This window comes from Microtus pennsylvanicus, chromosome 1 (assembly GCF_037038515.1).
Source record: "Microtus pennsylvanicus isolate mMicPen1 chromosome 1, mMicPen1.hap1, whole genome shotgun sequence".
NCBI classification, from domain to species: domain Eukaryota; kingdom Metazoa; phylum Chordata; class Mammalia; order Rodentia; family Cricetidae; genus Microtus; species Microtus pennsylvanicus.
Genome location: NC_134579.1, coordinates 29143645 through 29161091, shown reverse-complemented (window position 1 = coordinate 29161091; position 17447 = coordinate 29143645). Strand labels below are relative to the sequence as shown.

The 17447-nt window shown below is 42.3% G+C and overlaps 1 protein-coding gene across 36 annotated transcripts in view; it reads left to right on the top strand.

The window, feature by feature from the left end:
* The window catches only part of Synj1 (synaptojanin 1), an 81392-nt gene extending 64769 nt beyond the window's left edge, over positions 1-16623 (top strand). For 7 of the 36 annotated variants that reach the window (XM_075959579.1, XM_075959560.1, XM_075959571.1 and 4 more), the window contains 9 exons: positions 2661-2870; positions 3795-3929; positions 4527-4565; positions 6292-6339; positions 7362-7400; positions 7560-7630; positions 9400-9508; positions 9714-9931; positions 13840-16623. In XM_075959579.1, coding sequence (XP_075815694.1) covers positions 2661-2870; positions 3795-3929; positions 4527-4565; positions 6292-6339; positions 7362-7400; positions 7560-7630; positions 9400-9508; positions 9714-9931; positions 13840-14625 — 1655 coding nt within the window. In that variant the 3' untranslated portion in view covers positions 14626-16623. Of the gene's footprint in view, positions 1-2660; positions 2871-3794; positions 3930-4526; positions 4566-6291; positions 6340-7361; positions 7401-7559; positions 7631-9399; positions 9509-9713; positions 9932-12362; positions 12387-13839 lie in introns of all 36 variants that reach the window. The other 29 variants (XM_075959798.1, XM_075959782.1, XM_075959791.1 and 26 more) reach the window with 9 other exon arrangements.
* The last annotated feature ends 824 nt before the right edge of the window (positions 16624-17447 follow it).

The following is a 17447-nucleotide window of genomic DNA, read 5'->3' as shown; positions in this document are numbered from 1 at the left end:
CCATCACTGGCCTCCCCAGAAATGTGTACCTGACTCTGCACCTCTAGATAACACATCTAAGTTAGACATCTTTTAGGATAATCACTAGCTTTTATATTGGTCATTTACTTGATCCACACATAAATACACAATTTTTAGATGCTAAGTTATGTTGGTTCCCTTTCTAGTTGTGGCCAAATACCTTTCAGAAATAAGTTAAGGAGAAGATAATATTTTGGCATATGTTTTCAGATGTTGAATCCTTGGTTGATTGGTACATATACTTGGAGGAGCAACATAGAGTTAGGAGCAGATGGTGGAAGCCGGTCTTTTCTTCTTAGCAGATAAGAAGCAAAGAAAAGGCGGGAGGGGTGCATATGAAAATAGGCCAGAGCAGGAAATAGACCCAGAGACAAACTCCTACTGACCTAGTCCTCCAACTTTCTACCACTTTCCATTTGTTATATCAGAGCTGTCTAATCTCCTCTGGGCAGGAGGAGATTAATCCTCACAGGCAGAGCCAGAGGTAGGCTTTACTGCTCTCCCAGCTATTTGTCCCATCAAAATTAACCATCATTGAGGTGCATGCCAGGTGCTGCAAATTCTGTGACCGTGTTCTTTGTTAGCTCTAGAACTCACTGTGTGCTGGGTGCTTTGCAGGCAGTCATAGTAAGTGATATCAGTGTGATAATGAACGGTGGTATGATGCCCCATGGGAAAGTTTGTAGTCTAGAAAAAATAAAATCAAGGGACTGCAGAGATGGCTCAGTGGTTAAAAGCACTGGCTGCTCTTGTAGAGGACCCAGGTTTGGTTCCTGTAGGAGGGAGGCTGTTTGTATGTTCTCAGTAGTCCAGACCCAAAATAATCACACAGAAACTATATTATTTAAGTCAGTGCTTGGCCCAATAGCTCTAGCTTCTTATTGGCTAACTCCCACATAGTACTTTAACCCATTTCCATTAATCTGTGTATTGCCACATGACTGTGGCTTATCAGCAAAGTTCCTGCTTCTGTCTCTGGCAGGGGCTATATAGCTTCTCTCTGACTCTGCCGCCTTTCTCCCAGCATTCAGTTTAGTTTTCCCTGCCTAGCTCTGTTTCCCTATAGCTCTGCTACAGGCCCAAAGCAGTTCCTTTATTAACCAATGATATTACAGCATACAGAGGGGAAACCCACATCAGGGTCCCAGAACCCACATGGTGATTCTGTAACTCCAGTTCCATGGGATCCAGTACCTCTTGTGGCCTCTTCAGGCACGGCACTTGTGTTGTGCATACACATACATGTAAATAAACTCTCATACACATAAAAGTAAAGACATTGTCAAAGTCAAGAAAGTATAAACAGGAAAGAATGGTCCATGACATCTCAAACTTCAGAGAGATGAGGGACAGAATAAGGACAGAAACTTGCCTAATTTAGGAGCAGTGAGGGAATCTGTTAGTGACCTTTGTAAGAGTGATTTTGGTATGGTAAAGGCAGATGGTGAAATTGCTCTGGGTGGCAGGTGAAGTAGGGGTGCAGAACAGTTGCTTTAAATGGGGGGGGTGCTGAGAGTGCTCAGTGGTGCTCAGTGCAGGCAGATACTGTGAGAGCACTGACAGAAGAACAAGGTCTCTGAGGGGAGAGGGCAGTGCTGGCCTGAGTACCAGCTGTGCGGTGAGAATGCAGCTCACGGTACTTGGTGATGGAGGCTCCACCTGCAGACTTCTCTTCGTTCTGAACCTTAAGTGCTCAAATGGTTTGCTGGACTGGGACATTCCACATTTTAGGGGACTTGAGGAGACACTTTGAAATAGTGTTTCTGGCAAAAGGAAATGAGAAGAATAAATAAGAAATCAGAATTTTCAGGCAACTTGGGGGACCCAAAGGAAATTGAAAACTACAAACTTGTCATTATGACCATGAGGATGGTGTGGTTTTCTTCAGGAAGTGGCACTCCCTGACGAGTGCACTGTCGAGACGTGAAGTAGTAGGACTGGCCTATGAAAGGGTTTGTTGGGCACAGGCAATGGAAGAACCGTACAGTGGGGGTGGTCAGGTGAACTGCTGAAGCTAAACACAGGAGGGGCCGCCTTGGACGGGGCTGGAACACTAGGAAGCAAGCTAGATCTTGGTGGGGTGAAAGAAAGTGACCGGAATGAAGTGTTGCCAGTCAGTAAGTGCCCAGAGGTCGGGTAGGCTGGGGCTCTTGCTGTCAGTGGGGACAAAGCTGAGGCATTCGGATTGTTCCACTTGCTGTCCATAGGACTTTGGTGTATGCAGAAAGGTGATAGTGCCCACGTACCATTGTGCTTTGTGCTTAGTCCTGACTGACTATCCTTACTTCTAGTCACTGGAAGGTCGGAGGGTAGAGATTTCTGAAGTGGGTGGGATAAAGGGTGTTCCAAACTCCTGGTGACATTGCCTTAAAAATAGCACTCGGGAGGAAGGCTTATGTTCTGGGTTAGGAATCCTGTTGCACGGGGTACCCTGATCCTGCTTTCCAACCCTTAGGTTAAGTGGAGATGAGCCCTGATGGGAGAAACTGGATCTATGTTGGGTGGAAGAGCGTGAAGTGGGAGACTTCTGGTTAAGGCAGCAGTTCTCAACCTGTGGGTCATGATCGCCTTGTATCTTTTAGCCCTATAAAGCCTAATATGAAAAGTTAAAATGATGGTGGCCTTGCTTTTTTTGTTAGGTGATGTCGATGACTATAGTGCTGAAGTAGAGGAGCTTCTCCCTCAGCATCTACAGCCGTCCTCAAGTTCTGGCCTTGGCACTTCTCCAAGCTCTTCACCCCGGACCAGTCCCTGCCAATCACCTACAATGCCAGAGTACTCCGCACCGTCTCTTCCCGTCAGACCCAGCCGAGCACCCTCAAGAACTTCAGGGCCCCTGAGTTCCCAGAGTGTGTACTTACGTTGTGTTCGTGTGACTCTGTCTAGCCAGTCTGGGGAACCGTTGTGTCCTAGTTTGCTCTCTACTGCTGTGCTAAAACAGTGGCCAAAGCCAGCCTGGGGAAGGAATGATTGTTTGGCCTACAGATTCATTAAGAGAAGCCAGGACAGGAGCTCAAGGCAAGAACCTGGAGGCAGGAGCTGATGCAGAGACCATGGAGGAACACTGCTTCCTAGCTTGCTCTCCATGGCTAGCTCAGCCTGCTTTCCTATTCCACCTGGACCACCTGCCCAAGGATAGCACTGCCCACAATTGTCTGGGCCTTCCCAGGCCTGTCTGATGGAGACAGTTCCTCAGTTGAGTTTCCTTCTTCCCCAGCGACTCTAACGTGTATCAAGTTAACAAAACTCACAAGTAAACATTGTTTAGCTTTTTAGCCCATGCGCTGAGTGCCCTGAAACAGGAAGCAGATTTCCTCAGCCATGACTCATAGTGGAGCAGACTCTCAGTCGTTGCTGCTGATTGGGAATTATCCTATTGATGTGTGTTAGGATTGTCTATGTTTTACAACTTGTGATTTTCTGTTCTATGATGAGATTGTTTGTCCATTTGGGCTCCCCCTCCCCCTTTGCCGGCCAGCAAGTTGTGTATGACATAGTTGAAAGAGTAAACATTTGTCCCTTAAGAGAATTCCTCAGCAAGTCAGCTCTTAGCACCTCTGCCAGATAAGAGGTCAGCACAGGGTAGCACATGGTGCCCATGGTTCCAGACAGTGGTTCCTTTATTCACTGTTGCTTTATTCACACTGAAAATGTTTTACTATGCTTTTAGTACAGAATTTTTGGAGGATAAATTTAGGGCATTATCATTACATATGTACATTCCTTCCCACTGTGCCCTGGTTGGCCCCTAATCTTACCTCCTCCCTTTTTAGGTTCTCCAGTTGACACTCAGCCAGCAGCCCAGAAAGATTCTTCCCAGACCTTAGAGCCCAAGAGGCCACCCCCTCCCCGCCCAGTTGCTCCTCCAGCACGCCCTGCCCCACCACAGAGACCACCTCCACCTTCAGGTAACCAATTACTCTTGGGTGTCTGCTTAGCTTAAAATTCTCTTCCTCCTCATTTTGAAAGCATTGTGCATGTTTTCACGCTGCTAGACTCTGGATTCTGTTTGTGTTTGTATGATCATTATTACTTCTTAAGCTTCTCTAAGAGGAGCCACAGGATGATGTGTCTGTCAAGCAGATTTCTTGAGCATGTGGTAGGCTGCCTCTTTGCCTGTGCACAGGGGAGGCTTCTTTGGATCTTGCTAACTTGATGTATTTTTGTGCATGTATGATGTTCTTGGGTAAAATGGGTTTAATTTTTTTTCATTACTCATCTATAGCTTTTTAAAGACAACTAACATTTATTTGTGGAAATTTTATTTTAAAACTGAAGAGCATACATGTTTTTAATATGCTTTACATGTGTCTTTAATGTTCTCTTAGCTAAATACAGTGTTCACTTGCTGTGGGCATACGCATTGAAGAATGGCTTTGTGTAGTGTCTGGATATTTACATAGTCATACATATGTGCTATCATGACTGTTGGAGCAGATCTTGACATCTCAACTCTTATTTAATGTCATTTCCTTTCTGCTGCCTAATTTCTTATGAACTCTAAGGGGCTAGGAGTCCTGCACCTGCTAGGAAAGAATTTGGAGGTAACCGTTTACATTTGCTATCCTGTGTGAATGCTGGTTTATTGTTTTGGAGTTTGAACTCTATAATCAAAGACAGTTTAGGTCTGTTTGGTAAACATCAAAATGAATGACATTTATTCTCATATTATAAAGTTCCAAACTTTATATGTTTCTGTTAACGTACTAGAGCTTGGTTTTATCTGTGAGTAGAACTAATAAACTATATCTTACTTTGCATTTTGAATAACTCATCGAATTCTTGCCTCATCTGTTTATGCAAAACTATGATTTTCTTCTTTTCAGTGAGGCAATTTTTATTCAGTATTGGGTGCTTTTATTTAAAAAGTAATTTATTTAGTTCACATGAAAACTGGAAGTAGGAATGGGGATGCGCCGAGTGTGCTTACCTGAAATGTACCAGCCATGGGTAGTCCCAGCACTTAAACACGGAGGTAAAACTGACAGCTCATTCTGCAGGGTTCATTGCTGAGTTCATATCGTCTAAGTCTCAAGAAAAGATGGAGATTGTGCCAATTCTTCCAAGAGCTGAGCAGCTCCAGTGTTAATGATGCCCCTAAAACCCCTGGCCATGCAGAGTTGTTGTGTTCAGCTGCCTGTCGTTGTCAGCTGAGATTCAGGTCAGCTGTGGCCACCTACCACTGCTTAGGTGAAGATTTTAGTGACTTTGTAATAAGGGTGGCTACATGATTTGAACAGGATAGCTCCTATGAAACATTTCTTTTTTCTTTAGAAAATTCTTTTTATTTTTAGGGTGAATTCCACTTTACTAGGAAACAAATCTGTAGAAATTAAATTTTAAAATGAATTTGTGAAAACTTGTATCATATTAGCAAATCAGTAGCTTTTTTAGAAATCTGTTTTCATTTTAAAATGGCTCCCTTCATAAGTCTGCTACAATTTATCTTATCCTGCAGCCAGTAATCCTCCGAGACAGTAAGTTTAGGGAATCCATCAGAAACTCCTAAGAAAGTAATGTCTTAGCCGGGCGGTGGTGGCGCACGCCTTTAATCCCAGCACTCGGGAGGCAGAGGCAGGTGGATCTCTGTGAGTTCGAGGCCAGCCTGGTCTACAAGAGCTAGTTCCAGGACAGGAACCAAAAGCTGTGGAGAAACCCTGTCTTGAAAAATTGAAAGAAAAAGAAAAGTAATGTCTTTTTGTAGAAATTTAAGATGGATTTGAAACTTTATTTATGATTATTTTTCTTTTTACTATCAAATAATGTATTAGTAATCTAGACATAAGAAATGAGATGATTAGCTGGGCGGTGGTGGTGCACGCCTTTAATCCCAGCACTTGGGAGACAGAGGCAAGTGGATCTCTGTGAGTTCTAGGCCAGCCTGGTCTACATGAGCTAATTCCAGGACAGGCACCAAAACTACAGAGAAACCTTGTCTCGGAAAAAAAAGAAACAGAGAAGAGAGAGAGAGAGAGAGAGAGAGAGAGAGAGAGAGAGAGAGAGAGAGAGAGAGATAATCATAAAGTTTTGCATTAGATTTTTTTTTGGGGGGGGGTTCCTTACTGCTGGTAATTTCAGATATGAAAAGGAAGCAATGCTCCTGCTTATGTTCTTAGATCTGAGAAAAAGGAGGAGTCAGCTTTGAGCTAATAACTTCCAAGAGATTTAAAGCAATAAAAGGCCCTTCATGCAACAATAATCGTGTCCCTGCCTTCCATCCTGTGCTCTGGACTCTGATCTATATATAGCTTTTGTTCTTTCTCTGAAAAGGTGTTGGAGCCCCTCCCAGTCCTGGGGTAGCTAGGAGAGAGATGGAAGGTAACAAGAATTTTTACATTATAGATATGGTTCTTGTTCTCAATGTCAGCCCCTCCAGTGTTTCATGGCTTAGTAAATCCTACCAAAGTAGACACCTCTCCTTGTCCTTACACACACCTTATGCTTTTCTCTTTTCCTTCTCTGTTGTATGTCTAGTTCCCAGTGGCTACCCATTTAATGTCTTAGCCCTGAGGTTCCTGTGTTGTTCATACCTAGTCCTGTGTACTTGGACTATGAACTTACTGTTGAAAGAATGAATAAGTCACATGTTTACTAATGCTCTTGATTAACCTGAAGGTTAGTAGATTAGTAACTGTAAGGTACTAGAATCGAGTATTTTATAGATTTTTCTTTTTATAAAAGGTGTTTCTAAATATTTTTGGTATTGGGCTAGATTGCTTAAAAGACCACTTGTTGAGGCCGTTCGTTAAGACTACAATTATTTATGAACTGCTGTATTAATATAACCATTGTACTCAAATTTCTCCTCACAATGGAAAGTCAAGGATAATGCCTGCTGGCGTCTTTACTCTTTCTGTCTCCCTGAGTAATTTCACTTGATTTTTAGGCTGCCTTCCTGAGTTTGAACCATACTGTAACTCTTCATGTCCATTTGTCTGTACTTGTCTTCTGTCTTGGTCCTGATAGTCTATTGTAGATTCTGAAAGACCTCATCCTAAGGTAACTTTACCCACAGTTAGTCCTGTGCTATGACAGGCAGAGCTGTAGGAGCTGTGGCTCAGGAGCCATTTGTCTGCCAAGCTGTAAGGAGCAGCTGACCAGGTCTTCAAGGTTCATGGACAGAGGTCTGTGAAGACTGTCACCTTAGTGTGACTCCCTTTGTCTCCCATGCAGGTCTCTCTAATACTCCAGTTTCTGTCTTTACACAAAGCTACGTGCCTGTTTTGTTGCCGTCTCGTGCCTTTGTCTCTGCTGGCAATGAACAGCGCAACCAGGTGATGCCATGCACTGTTGATTTCTTGTTTACCTATGGTTGGTTCTTTTTCCTTTCTGTTCCAAAGCACCCAAAAGCCCGGGAACAACACGGAAAGATAATATAGGTAAAAACATTTGAATGTAGTTACTCCCCCTTAAAACTGGACCATACAATAGACACTTGAAATAGAAGTGCATGGTTTCTTATTTCTTTATACTTTTCACTTTTTTAAAAAAACTTTCTTTTTTATACTTAACTACACAATGTGATGTCTTTGTTTCAGGACGTAATCAGCCTTCACCTCAAGCAGGACTTGCAGGCCCAGGCCCTGCTGGATATGCTGCAGCCAGACCGGTAGGTAACACCTGGCCTGGGAGTGAAGAGGTATTTCTTCTAAGGTCCAGTTTGCAGCTAATCTGTTTGATAACCTTGGAGGAAATCGGGGAAAACCTCCCAGGCTTCAGCTTTTCAACTCTAAAATAAGGGAACTGGTGATCTCTAAGCTTTATCTCAACTCTCACCTTTCTCCCATACCTCCAAATGACCACACTAACATCTTGGTGTCTCTTAAAATATGAAGGAGTAATGTATTTTCTTAGTATCTCTTAAAATATGAAGAAGTAATAATGTATTTGGATAGCTGTTTATCACATAATCTATTTAATCAATGGAAATACAAAGTTATCCTTCCAGCCAGGTATGGTGACATACAACTTTAATCTCAGCACTAAGGATGCAGGATCTCTGTGAGATGGAGGCAAGCATGGTCTATATAGTAAGTTCCAGAATACTCAGAGAGAGACCTTGTCTTTAAAAAAGGCTTTTTAAAGAAGGACTTTAATTAGCATAAAATTATAATACAATACTTAAACTGGTTCTGAAGATACTAAAACTAGGAAGGCAGATGGCTTATAAGATTTTTTTGCCCTAGTTTATAAAACTTTATAAATCTCTGGCTTCTGTTTGTTTAGGATATATTTTGTTATATACATACAGTTTCCATTATTCACTCAAATGAAATTTTTCTGAGCTGTAACAGTTATTTAGAAAGAAACAGATAGGGCCATGGATGGCTCGGTGGGTAGAGTGCTTGCTACGCAGGCCTGACGACCAGAGCTCTATCCCCTATAGCCCATGTAATGATGAAGAGGAGACTGCTCAGCAGTGTCCTGTGACATCACACTGTGCCATCCATGAATGCCTGCACACACACAAAGAATAAGAAAGAAAAACCATAGGCTAGAGCACCACTGTGCCAAGACCTTGGGAACCTAAGACACCACTTCTTATGAAACAGAAACCAGTGTCTTTTTTTTTTTTTTTTTTTTGGTTTTTCAAGACAGGGTTTCCCTGTAGCTTTGGAGCCTGTCCTGGAACTAGCTCTTGTAGATCAGGCTGGCCTTGAATTCATAGAGATCCACCTGCTTCTGCTAGGATTAAAGGCGTGTACCACAAGTGCCTGGCAAAACTGGTCTGTCTTTAGTAGCCATCTACTTAACAAACTGAAGTCCATATATATAATACAATCCTACTCTTTAAATTAAACTGTCTGTAAAATATATCTCAAGATAGCTGTTACTCTGTTTCACAAGAGCTAAGTTTGCCATATACTGACCACTACCACACCCCCACAGCACCTCGATTATGTAGGGATGGGGAGGGAAGTTGGGGTTTCTGTGAGGCTAAAAGTTCTCTTAACACCAGGCTGGGTGTCTTATATCTGTAACCTCAGCATTTAGGTGGCTGAGGCAAGGAAATTGTTATTGTGAGCCCAAGGCCAAACTGATCTGTGCAGTGAGTTCCAGAGCAGCCTGGGACCACAGTGTCAGGCCTTAGCTTGACCTTAAAGTTCAGGTAACAAATTACATATGAAGTTATTTTGAAAGTTAAATAAAAATGCCTATATTAAAATAATGCCTATATCATACTTGCAAGTGCCTGGGCCACAGTACACTGTCAAAAATAAAAGGGAATGTATTGTGTCACTGTTTCAGCTACAAACAGAAAAAGTGGTGAGGTGGGGACTTACACCCAAGAGTCAGTGAGACATGAAGACAGGCATTTTTTCACAGACTCTAACTGTTGAAGACAGGTTAATGTCACTAGTGTATCCCCATCTCTAGGCAATTCCAGCACGTGCTGGAGTGATCAGCGCCCCTCAGAGCCAGGCACGAGCATCTGCCGGAAGGCTGACTCCTGAAAGCCAGAGCAAGCCCCCAGAGACATCGAAAGGTAGGCGTGCTGGGAGCACACTCCCTCTGCTCTCCTCCTTTCCTCTCTTCTCCTGCCACCTAAGATCCAGCTTACTCGGATGGGATCTTCTCCCTTGGCTCCTGGAAATAAGGGGAAAATAGAATACCTTTGCACATTGCCCTAAAGAAAGAGATGGCTTGTGGCTTTTTCAGCACGGTTAACATGACAGCCCTTGGTGTTTTAGGTCCAGCTGTCCTTCCAGAACCACTGAAGCCTCAGGCTGCTTTTCCTCCGCAGCCTTCTCTGCCCCCACCTGCTCAAAAGTTGCAGGAGCCTCTTGTCCCCGTGGCAGCACCTATGCCTCCTTCTGGCCCCCAACCAAATTTGGAAACCCCACCACAGCCCCCACCTCGGAGCAGATCATCTCATAGCTTGCCTGCAGACTCCTCACCACAGCTGCAAGTAAGTGTTGTCTCTGGTGCATATGCTGTATAGCATAGACTCTTAGGCTATCTTAATGACCAGGGGTTAAGAGTAAATATGCCACTTGAAAGTAATAGCCCCTTGAAATGACTTTAGTATCATTTGATTCCTGAAATGAATTGCACTCTATTGGCTATTTGAGAATTTTAAGGATTTGTTTGTTTGTTCATATGTGTTGCTTAAGTAAGAAAATCTCAGAGAGCAACAGGAGTGCTTAGGTAATCCCAGGTTAGGAGGCAGAGATTCACAAGTTCAAGGCCAATCTGGTCTTTGTAAAGCGAATTCCAGGCTAGCAAGGGTTAATCAGTTAAAGAGTTTTCAGATCCCCTGATACTGGATCAGGGTTGTTTAGGAAAAGTCCAAGTGGTTCCTCATTTGTAACTTTAAATACATTGTTTGCTTTAGGCAGTTTATTATTTATATGAACAATAATAAGAGTCCTCTTATTGCTGAGATGATATTAGTTTTGGAGAGATGCAATCAAGACCTGTTCAGTGTTTAGACATTGGCCTGGTGGTCCATTTCCTGCAGACAGAGTGAGTCTTCACTGCCTCCTGATGTAAGCAGTAGTTCTGTGTTGAGCTGCCACTGGGTTCCTGGGGTTGCTGTCTTATAGGAGGGGCTCACACGGAAACCACAGATGACCACATCCTTTCATTTGGGTCTCACAGAAACCGCTCCATGGCCCTGACATGAAGTCATGGACATTCCTGTTGTCTCATATCGGCAGCGCTGCCATGAGATCTATAATTGCTCTGCACTGTGCTCATTATACTTAAAAGTGTTCTATATTTACCTTCGGGTTAGTTTTGTTGTGTGCATGTAAGTAAAGTTGATAAAATTAATAAGTACATTTTGCTGAATCACCATATACAAAATCTTTACTTGAAAATGCCATCAAAACCAAAGCAGTATATAAAGTTTAGAAGTCCATGCTTTCATCTGAAATGTTGTGTATGCAGTAGTCTTTGAACATATTTATCAGTAATAACTTGCATTTGTTTTACAGATAGATGGTTATATTGACCTATTTGGCAGGCCATTTCTAACACAGATCTCTGTTGCCAAGCAGAATCTAAAGTAGCTAAGACTCAAAGTAGTCATTAGCAGTTGGTACTTGCTAGACTGTTGCTTACATTGCTGAAAGCTAAAGAAAGCAATAGAAAATAAAAAGTGTTCTCAGCTGGTTAATACTAAAAGTTACTCTTACCTTTTAGGTTGAAGTAGAGGTGCTGAAGATATTTAATATAAACCCTTCAAAGAATAAATAGCTACTATTCTTTTCCCTCTTCCTCCAACTTTAAAGATTTATTTTTGTACTGTCTATTTAAAAAATTAATTAGAAGGCAGAAATTGTTGAAACTAGTCATCTTGAATACTGTAAATACAGTTTTAAGGCATTCATTTTAGAGTAGACACACCTTCACTCCACCCACTTTGTAATGTCTGTATCCGAGGTCCATTTCATACTGATGACAGTGCCTTGAACCTTTAACGTAAGCCTGTTCTTTGCTGTCCTGTGCCAGACAGAACTGATGCACATGACTCCAGAGTCATCAGGATGGTGGGGACTCAAGTCACAGAGCATCACACTGATGTATGTCAGTGGCTGGACACTGGCCACTCAGGCACATCGCTGGGTCATCACGACAGTGGTGACTTGAGTCACAGCATCACACTAATGTATATCAGTGGCAGAACACTGGCCACACATATTCAGCCTTGGGTCATCCCCTGCCCTGGAAAAAGGGGGAGAAGGAAGGGTAAGAAGTCGAGAAATTCTAAGGTACATAATATATTTAGGATGACATCTTTTTTTTTATTTTCAAAAAGCTTTTCACTTTATTGAGAAAGACCCAGTTGAGCTTACCAGTTACTAAACTGCACATTCTGTTTATTGCTCACACGCCAGAGTTTACATATAACTTCAGTATCAGAAGGGCCAGTGCCTTAAGAATGCCAGATTTTTTTAAAATACAGCCAGATTATTGAAAGTTTTTTATTTCAATTTTAAACAACAAAAATTGGCTTCTTACCTTGTTGTATCTTCCAGCTATGAAATTATAAGGGAATTAATTTTCTAAGTCCTTTAGAAAACTTGAGCAGCACTAGCAAGGCTGGTGCTGACACTCTCCGTTGGGTGACCTGTATCTCAGCAGAGCGGTGTTGAGTACATTTTCTCCAGTAAGAGAAGTAGTGATAAGAGACTTGAGTTGGCTGGTACTCAAGCTGGACACTGGTAAAGCTTACATCCTGAGGTCACAAACTGACGGCATCACCTGCACGTGCTCTTCTTGAGCCCCACGTGTGACTAGAGCCACAGCTTTCTGAGGACTGTCTGGTTGGGGCTGCGGCTGCTCTGGAATTGTCCTAACTCTTTCCTTTGATGTCTGTGTTCCTTTTCTCAAAGCAGGAGCAACCGTCAGGGTAACAGGTACCTGAGTGTTTATCACCTTCCATTTGCTATCCATCCGTCTCCCCAGCGCAGATGTATGAGGCTTTCGCGTCATACATCTCAAGTTTCACCCATTTTTAAATCCACTCGTCCACATTAATAAATTCTATTACCATGCCATAAACTCATACCTGCTTGTTCTTAGTATTTTGGATTTTTAGGAACCATTTTAGTTCTTGCTAATGCGTTACCATTTTTTTTTTGCTTTGTTTTCTATACAAATTAACAAAACTAAAAAGTATAATTTCAAAAAGAAATGATTTGTATATGAAAGCCTACTTGGCTAATCCACTTTGGTTCTTGGTTTTAACAATGGCATAATTACATAAACACAAAATCTAATTGTTTATTCCTTAGATTTCTTTTGGGAAGTCTTTTTTCAGATAATTTTAGAAGCCAGATTCTTTTTGGTAAGAAAGAGTTGGTACTTTAAAATTAATAGCATTTAAAAAGCCCTTCCAACACCTTTCTCTGCAGAAGCTCCTCTGATGTCAGCACATCTCCACCCTTCCCAGATCCTGCTTAGGTCACAGTTAATCCAGTGTGGATGGTGGTCTGGTCTCACTGTCATGTGCACGCCGGTTTCCTCTAAGCCTGCTCAGTCCAGGGGCCGGGCTGCCCAACCAGCTTCTTGGTGGACAAGGGATTGGGAGGGAGTGCGATTTTCATGGCTGCAGTGTTGACTCTGAACACCCCTCCCATGGCTCTCTGCTCACAGCCAGTGCACTCAGCGCAGCCTTTTTGGTTTTAGAATTTTTAGAATTGGTGTTCATATAAAATGGAGTGTCCCCACCCCACACTTTAAATAACCCTTGCTTTTATCTGTCTTGCTTGATAGGATGAGGAAGGTTCATTAAGGAAAGTTGTGTCATTCAGTGAGCCAGCTCTCATTAAAAAGCAAAGAACCTTTGAAACTCTACTTTTCCAAACAGAAAGGAAAAGACTCCATCCGCAGTTTTGAATTTATGAATATGTTCATAAATTAGCTTTTATTCCTAAAATTGAATTTCTGTGGGGAATTTAGGTGAAAATATAGCCTCATAGATGGGTGTTGGAAGTTTATTATGCATATTTACCAAATGCTCTTAGCATATAAGTTTAAGTTTGTGTTAAAATTTAAAAGAACAGGATATGAACAAACTCATATAATTCTCTTTCTTACCATTTCAAAAACTGAGTGAAAGAAATTATACCATCATATTTCTTTGAGATTTAAAACATGGGTTTAATAGAAGGATTTATTTAGTTATAAATTCTTCAAGAACATAATTTTACCTATTTCATTCTATTTATTAAGCCATCAAAATAAAATTTATAGTTACTTTTTAGTTTCTAATTTGTATAGTTGCTCAAGAAAAGGAGAAATAATAAAGATAAGAAGAAAAGGAAATAATAAGTAAGAACCAGTCATTCAGTGTTCATTCTTTTCCAGGTAAAAACAAATGGAGTTTCTGGTGTCAAACAAGAGCCAGCGTTGAAGAGTGACCCATTTGAAGCTCTCTCACTTAGTCTGCTTGCTGTATCAAAGGCTCGGCTGTCTGCTCAGATGTCACCTGTTCTAACCCCAGACCCAAAGATGTTGATTCAGTTGCCTTCTGCATCGCAAAGTAGTGTTAACTCTTTGAGTTCTGTGAGTTGCATGCCAGCCATGCCCCCAGTTCCAGCTCGGAGTAAGTCGCAGGGAAGTATGGGAACCTCAGCAAATCCGTTTTCCAGCCTGCCCAGCAGGAATCCTTTTACAGACAGGACTGCTGCCCCTGGAAACCCATTTCGAGCTCAGTCACAAGAGTCAGAGGCAACTTCTTGGCTGTTCAAAGAAGAGCCTGTTCCTAGCAGTCCTTTCCCTCCTCTCCTGCCTCTCACTCATGACACGAGCAAGCCATCCAGTTCACTTGATGGTTTCGAGGACAACTTTGATCTGCAGAGCCAGTCTACAGTAAAAACAAGCAACCCCAAAGGATGGGTAACCTTTGAGGAAGACGACAACTTTCCCACAGTGGGAACGTCCAAGTCAGTTTGTCCAGCGCTGCTGGGTACCACGCCAACTTCATCTGATGACTGGAGTAAAGGTGCAGGTGTTGCTTTCTGTGTGCTGCCAGCCAGAAGGCCACCACCTCCTCCTGCCCCTCTGCTCCCCCCCAGCACGAGCTTGTCTGCAGGACCTTGCACAACGCTAGCATCTAAGGCCTCTCCCACACTGGACTTCACAGAAAGATAGTTAGTTATATCATGGGAAGGGAGTTCCTGCTGGTTTGCTCTGGCTATTTGTTTCTGTTTTGTCGGGCTAGACTCGGGAGAACGGGGCATTAGTTATTCATTATGTGCAATAAGTAATCGTTACGCGCACTGATATCTATATAAAGACCACCAGAGGTGTGGTCAACGCTGGAGTTTGTGTATATTGGAAATAACCAAGACATCCTCTTACTAACTGGAGTTCTGGTCTTTCTCTTCAGATGAATAAGGAAGAGCAGGAACCATTTTAAGAAGTGCTCAAAACTACTTTAAAAACTAGTCCTTACTCAAAAATTCACATAAACACCACACAAAGCCAACACAGCTGTAGCTGACACTCTGCCAGCCTACTGCTGTTTGACAATTGGTACTCACGGATATCTACCAAAGAGCTTCCAGAGTTACAGTTAAACCGTTCTGAGGGCATTGCTTTAGCAAGAGGTCTATATGCATGTGTTTATATACACACAGACATACATATTTATAAAACTTAAGTCTTGAGATACAATTCAGATACAGTTTTACCCAGCAGTTCTGACAATGTCCTTTTTTCGGGATCTCATCATTAAGAAGATGGCTACCGCCCAGGTGTGCTTTAGATGCTTTCGCTAGTTTTAAAGCCCAGAGTAGGATGACTGCTTTACAGAACTGCCATCTCCTACTATACACCAGCCCTTCAAACTCACCCTCATTACCTCCCTCCCCGTACCTCTAGTATGCCTTTCTCTGGGGTTACAGTTGGCAGTCCAGGCCTTGTGGTCAGTCACGTGACAGACACTCAGACCGGCAGGGACAGAATAGCAGAGCTAGTATGCTCTCTTCTGTGCGACCCTGTCCCTCTCCACCCCTGTTCACCGCTTTGCTCTGAGTGCTCTGAACTGGGAACATATCCCTGGCGTGTGCCCTCCTGTGTGAGGCCGTAACCCATCTGTGATGCTGCTTTAAGGTTTTAGAGGCTATACCTCAAATTTGCTGTGGATTCTATCTCCTGCACTGCCAATATGCGACCCATCTTGCTCTTATTAATTTTGTGAAGAAGTACATGGAATTTTAAAAAAAAAAACATTGTATTTTGATATCGTTAAGTAAGCCAGTTGGGAAAACTCCCTAAGGTGTTGTTTGGTTGGTTGTCAGTTGAAGTTAAAATTATCCTTACACATTAAGACTTTAATGTTCTTTTTATATAAAAATTACATATATACACTTAAGTTCCAGTGTCCACATGAACCTTTAAAGATGTGTATTGTGAGACTAGAAACATGTATAGCTGCCGTCACATCCTTGTAAAAGCACAGCAGACTGTGTTGCACTTGTAATGTAGAGCCATCTGTTAGGACAGAGCACTTTGCAAATGCTCAGTGTTATCAAATACTATATCTATAGTGTCCTCGGCTACAGCCAGAAGGGGCTGGAGCAATAACTCCGTGAGGTTTCCATTGTGCTTGTGGGTTCTAATCATTTCAACAGTAGTAGCTCTTAAACCGCAGTATTACGATAGCAGTGTGCTTCAAAATGTGAATTAGCTTGTTCCATCTGTGTGACTGGTGTGTATGGTATCCGCTCCCCATTAGCAAGCTAACCCATCGTTAGGAAGCTGACGCAGTGCGACTGCAGCCCTAAGCAGTGTGTCTCGGGTAAACCACTGTCAAGTCTGTAGAGCAGCCGCTCAGCCTTGTCTGGCCTGGCACACTGTGGAAACGCACAAAGGAAGTGAAAGTTTGCTACAAAAAACTAGATATTATGTATGAATATTTACCAGCTCTGGTTAAAGCAGAGCAGAAAATAGACACTAAGAATCTGTGAATGTCTGTTCTCTATAGTAGACTGATGTTTATATGTATGTAAGAGTTTTATTGCTTATGTGGCATACAATATTTATAACTATACTTTATAGAAGTACAGTATTAAAGTCCGTGGTATACATTCTGTACATATCCTGTGAAACGTGCTGTCATATGAAATAAATATGTCTTTACTGCTAGATGGCTTCTTTACTCAAAAGGGAAGATTTTCTCAGCTATTTTTCATATTTTACATAGACAAATTTTATGACATTTGAAGAAAATAAGTTAGTGCTTTTTTTCCTTTTCTTTCGTGTGTGTGTGTGTGTGTGTCCATGCGTGAATAAGAGGTAATTTATTCTGGGATCAAATTTGAACGGTCATGGTGGATTTAGGTTACCCAGAATTCTATGATCTACCATGGAAAGCAGTTTCACGCAGTTTTATAGCTCTGTAAAGTCATAAGGCATGGCAATTTTAAAATACACCGATGGATGCATCCAACAGGCAGCTACAGGATGATACTGCGAGTTGTTTCTGTGGGCATCAGAACTTTGTATTAACTTTTGTTACTGGAAGCTTAGTTTATAGCTTGCAAAGGTTTTAGGGACGTTAGGTCTGACCCAGAGGAGGGCAGTGGATAGCTAGCTGTTCAAGGGGCTAAGCTAGCGAGACAGGTAATCAGCTCCAGACCTGCAACAGTCCAGTGTCCGCGCATCACTGCAGTACAATCAGTTACAGGGGCAGCAGCTTTTTCCACCGGCAAGTAAGTAATATAAAGTGCCACCACACACACACACACAAAGAAGAAACCCACTATTTAGCCAAACTGAATTTGGAATCATTTCAAGGCTACAGAGCAGTTACCCTAGTTAATTTTCTTTATTCCTCTATTTGAATTTCCTCTCCATTTGTTTTTCTTTCCCTTTTGTCACACTTAAAGCATCAAGGGCTCCTCCACTATGTCTGAGCACCCTGACGAATAGTGCTGCGCCTGCTTGCTGTGAAGGAAAAGGGGCAGCCA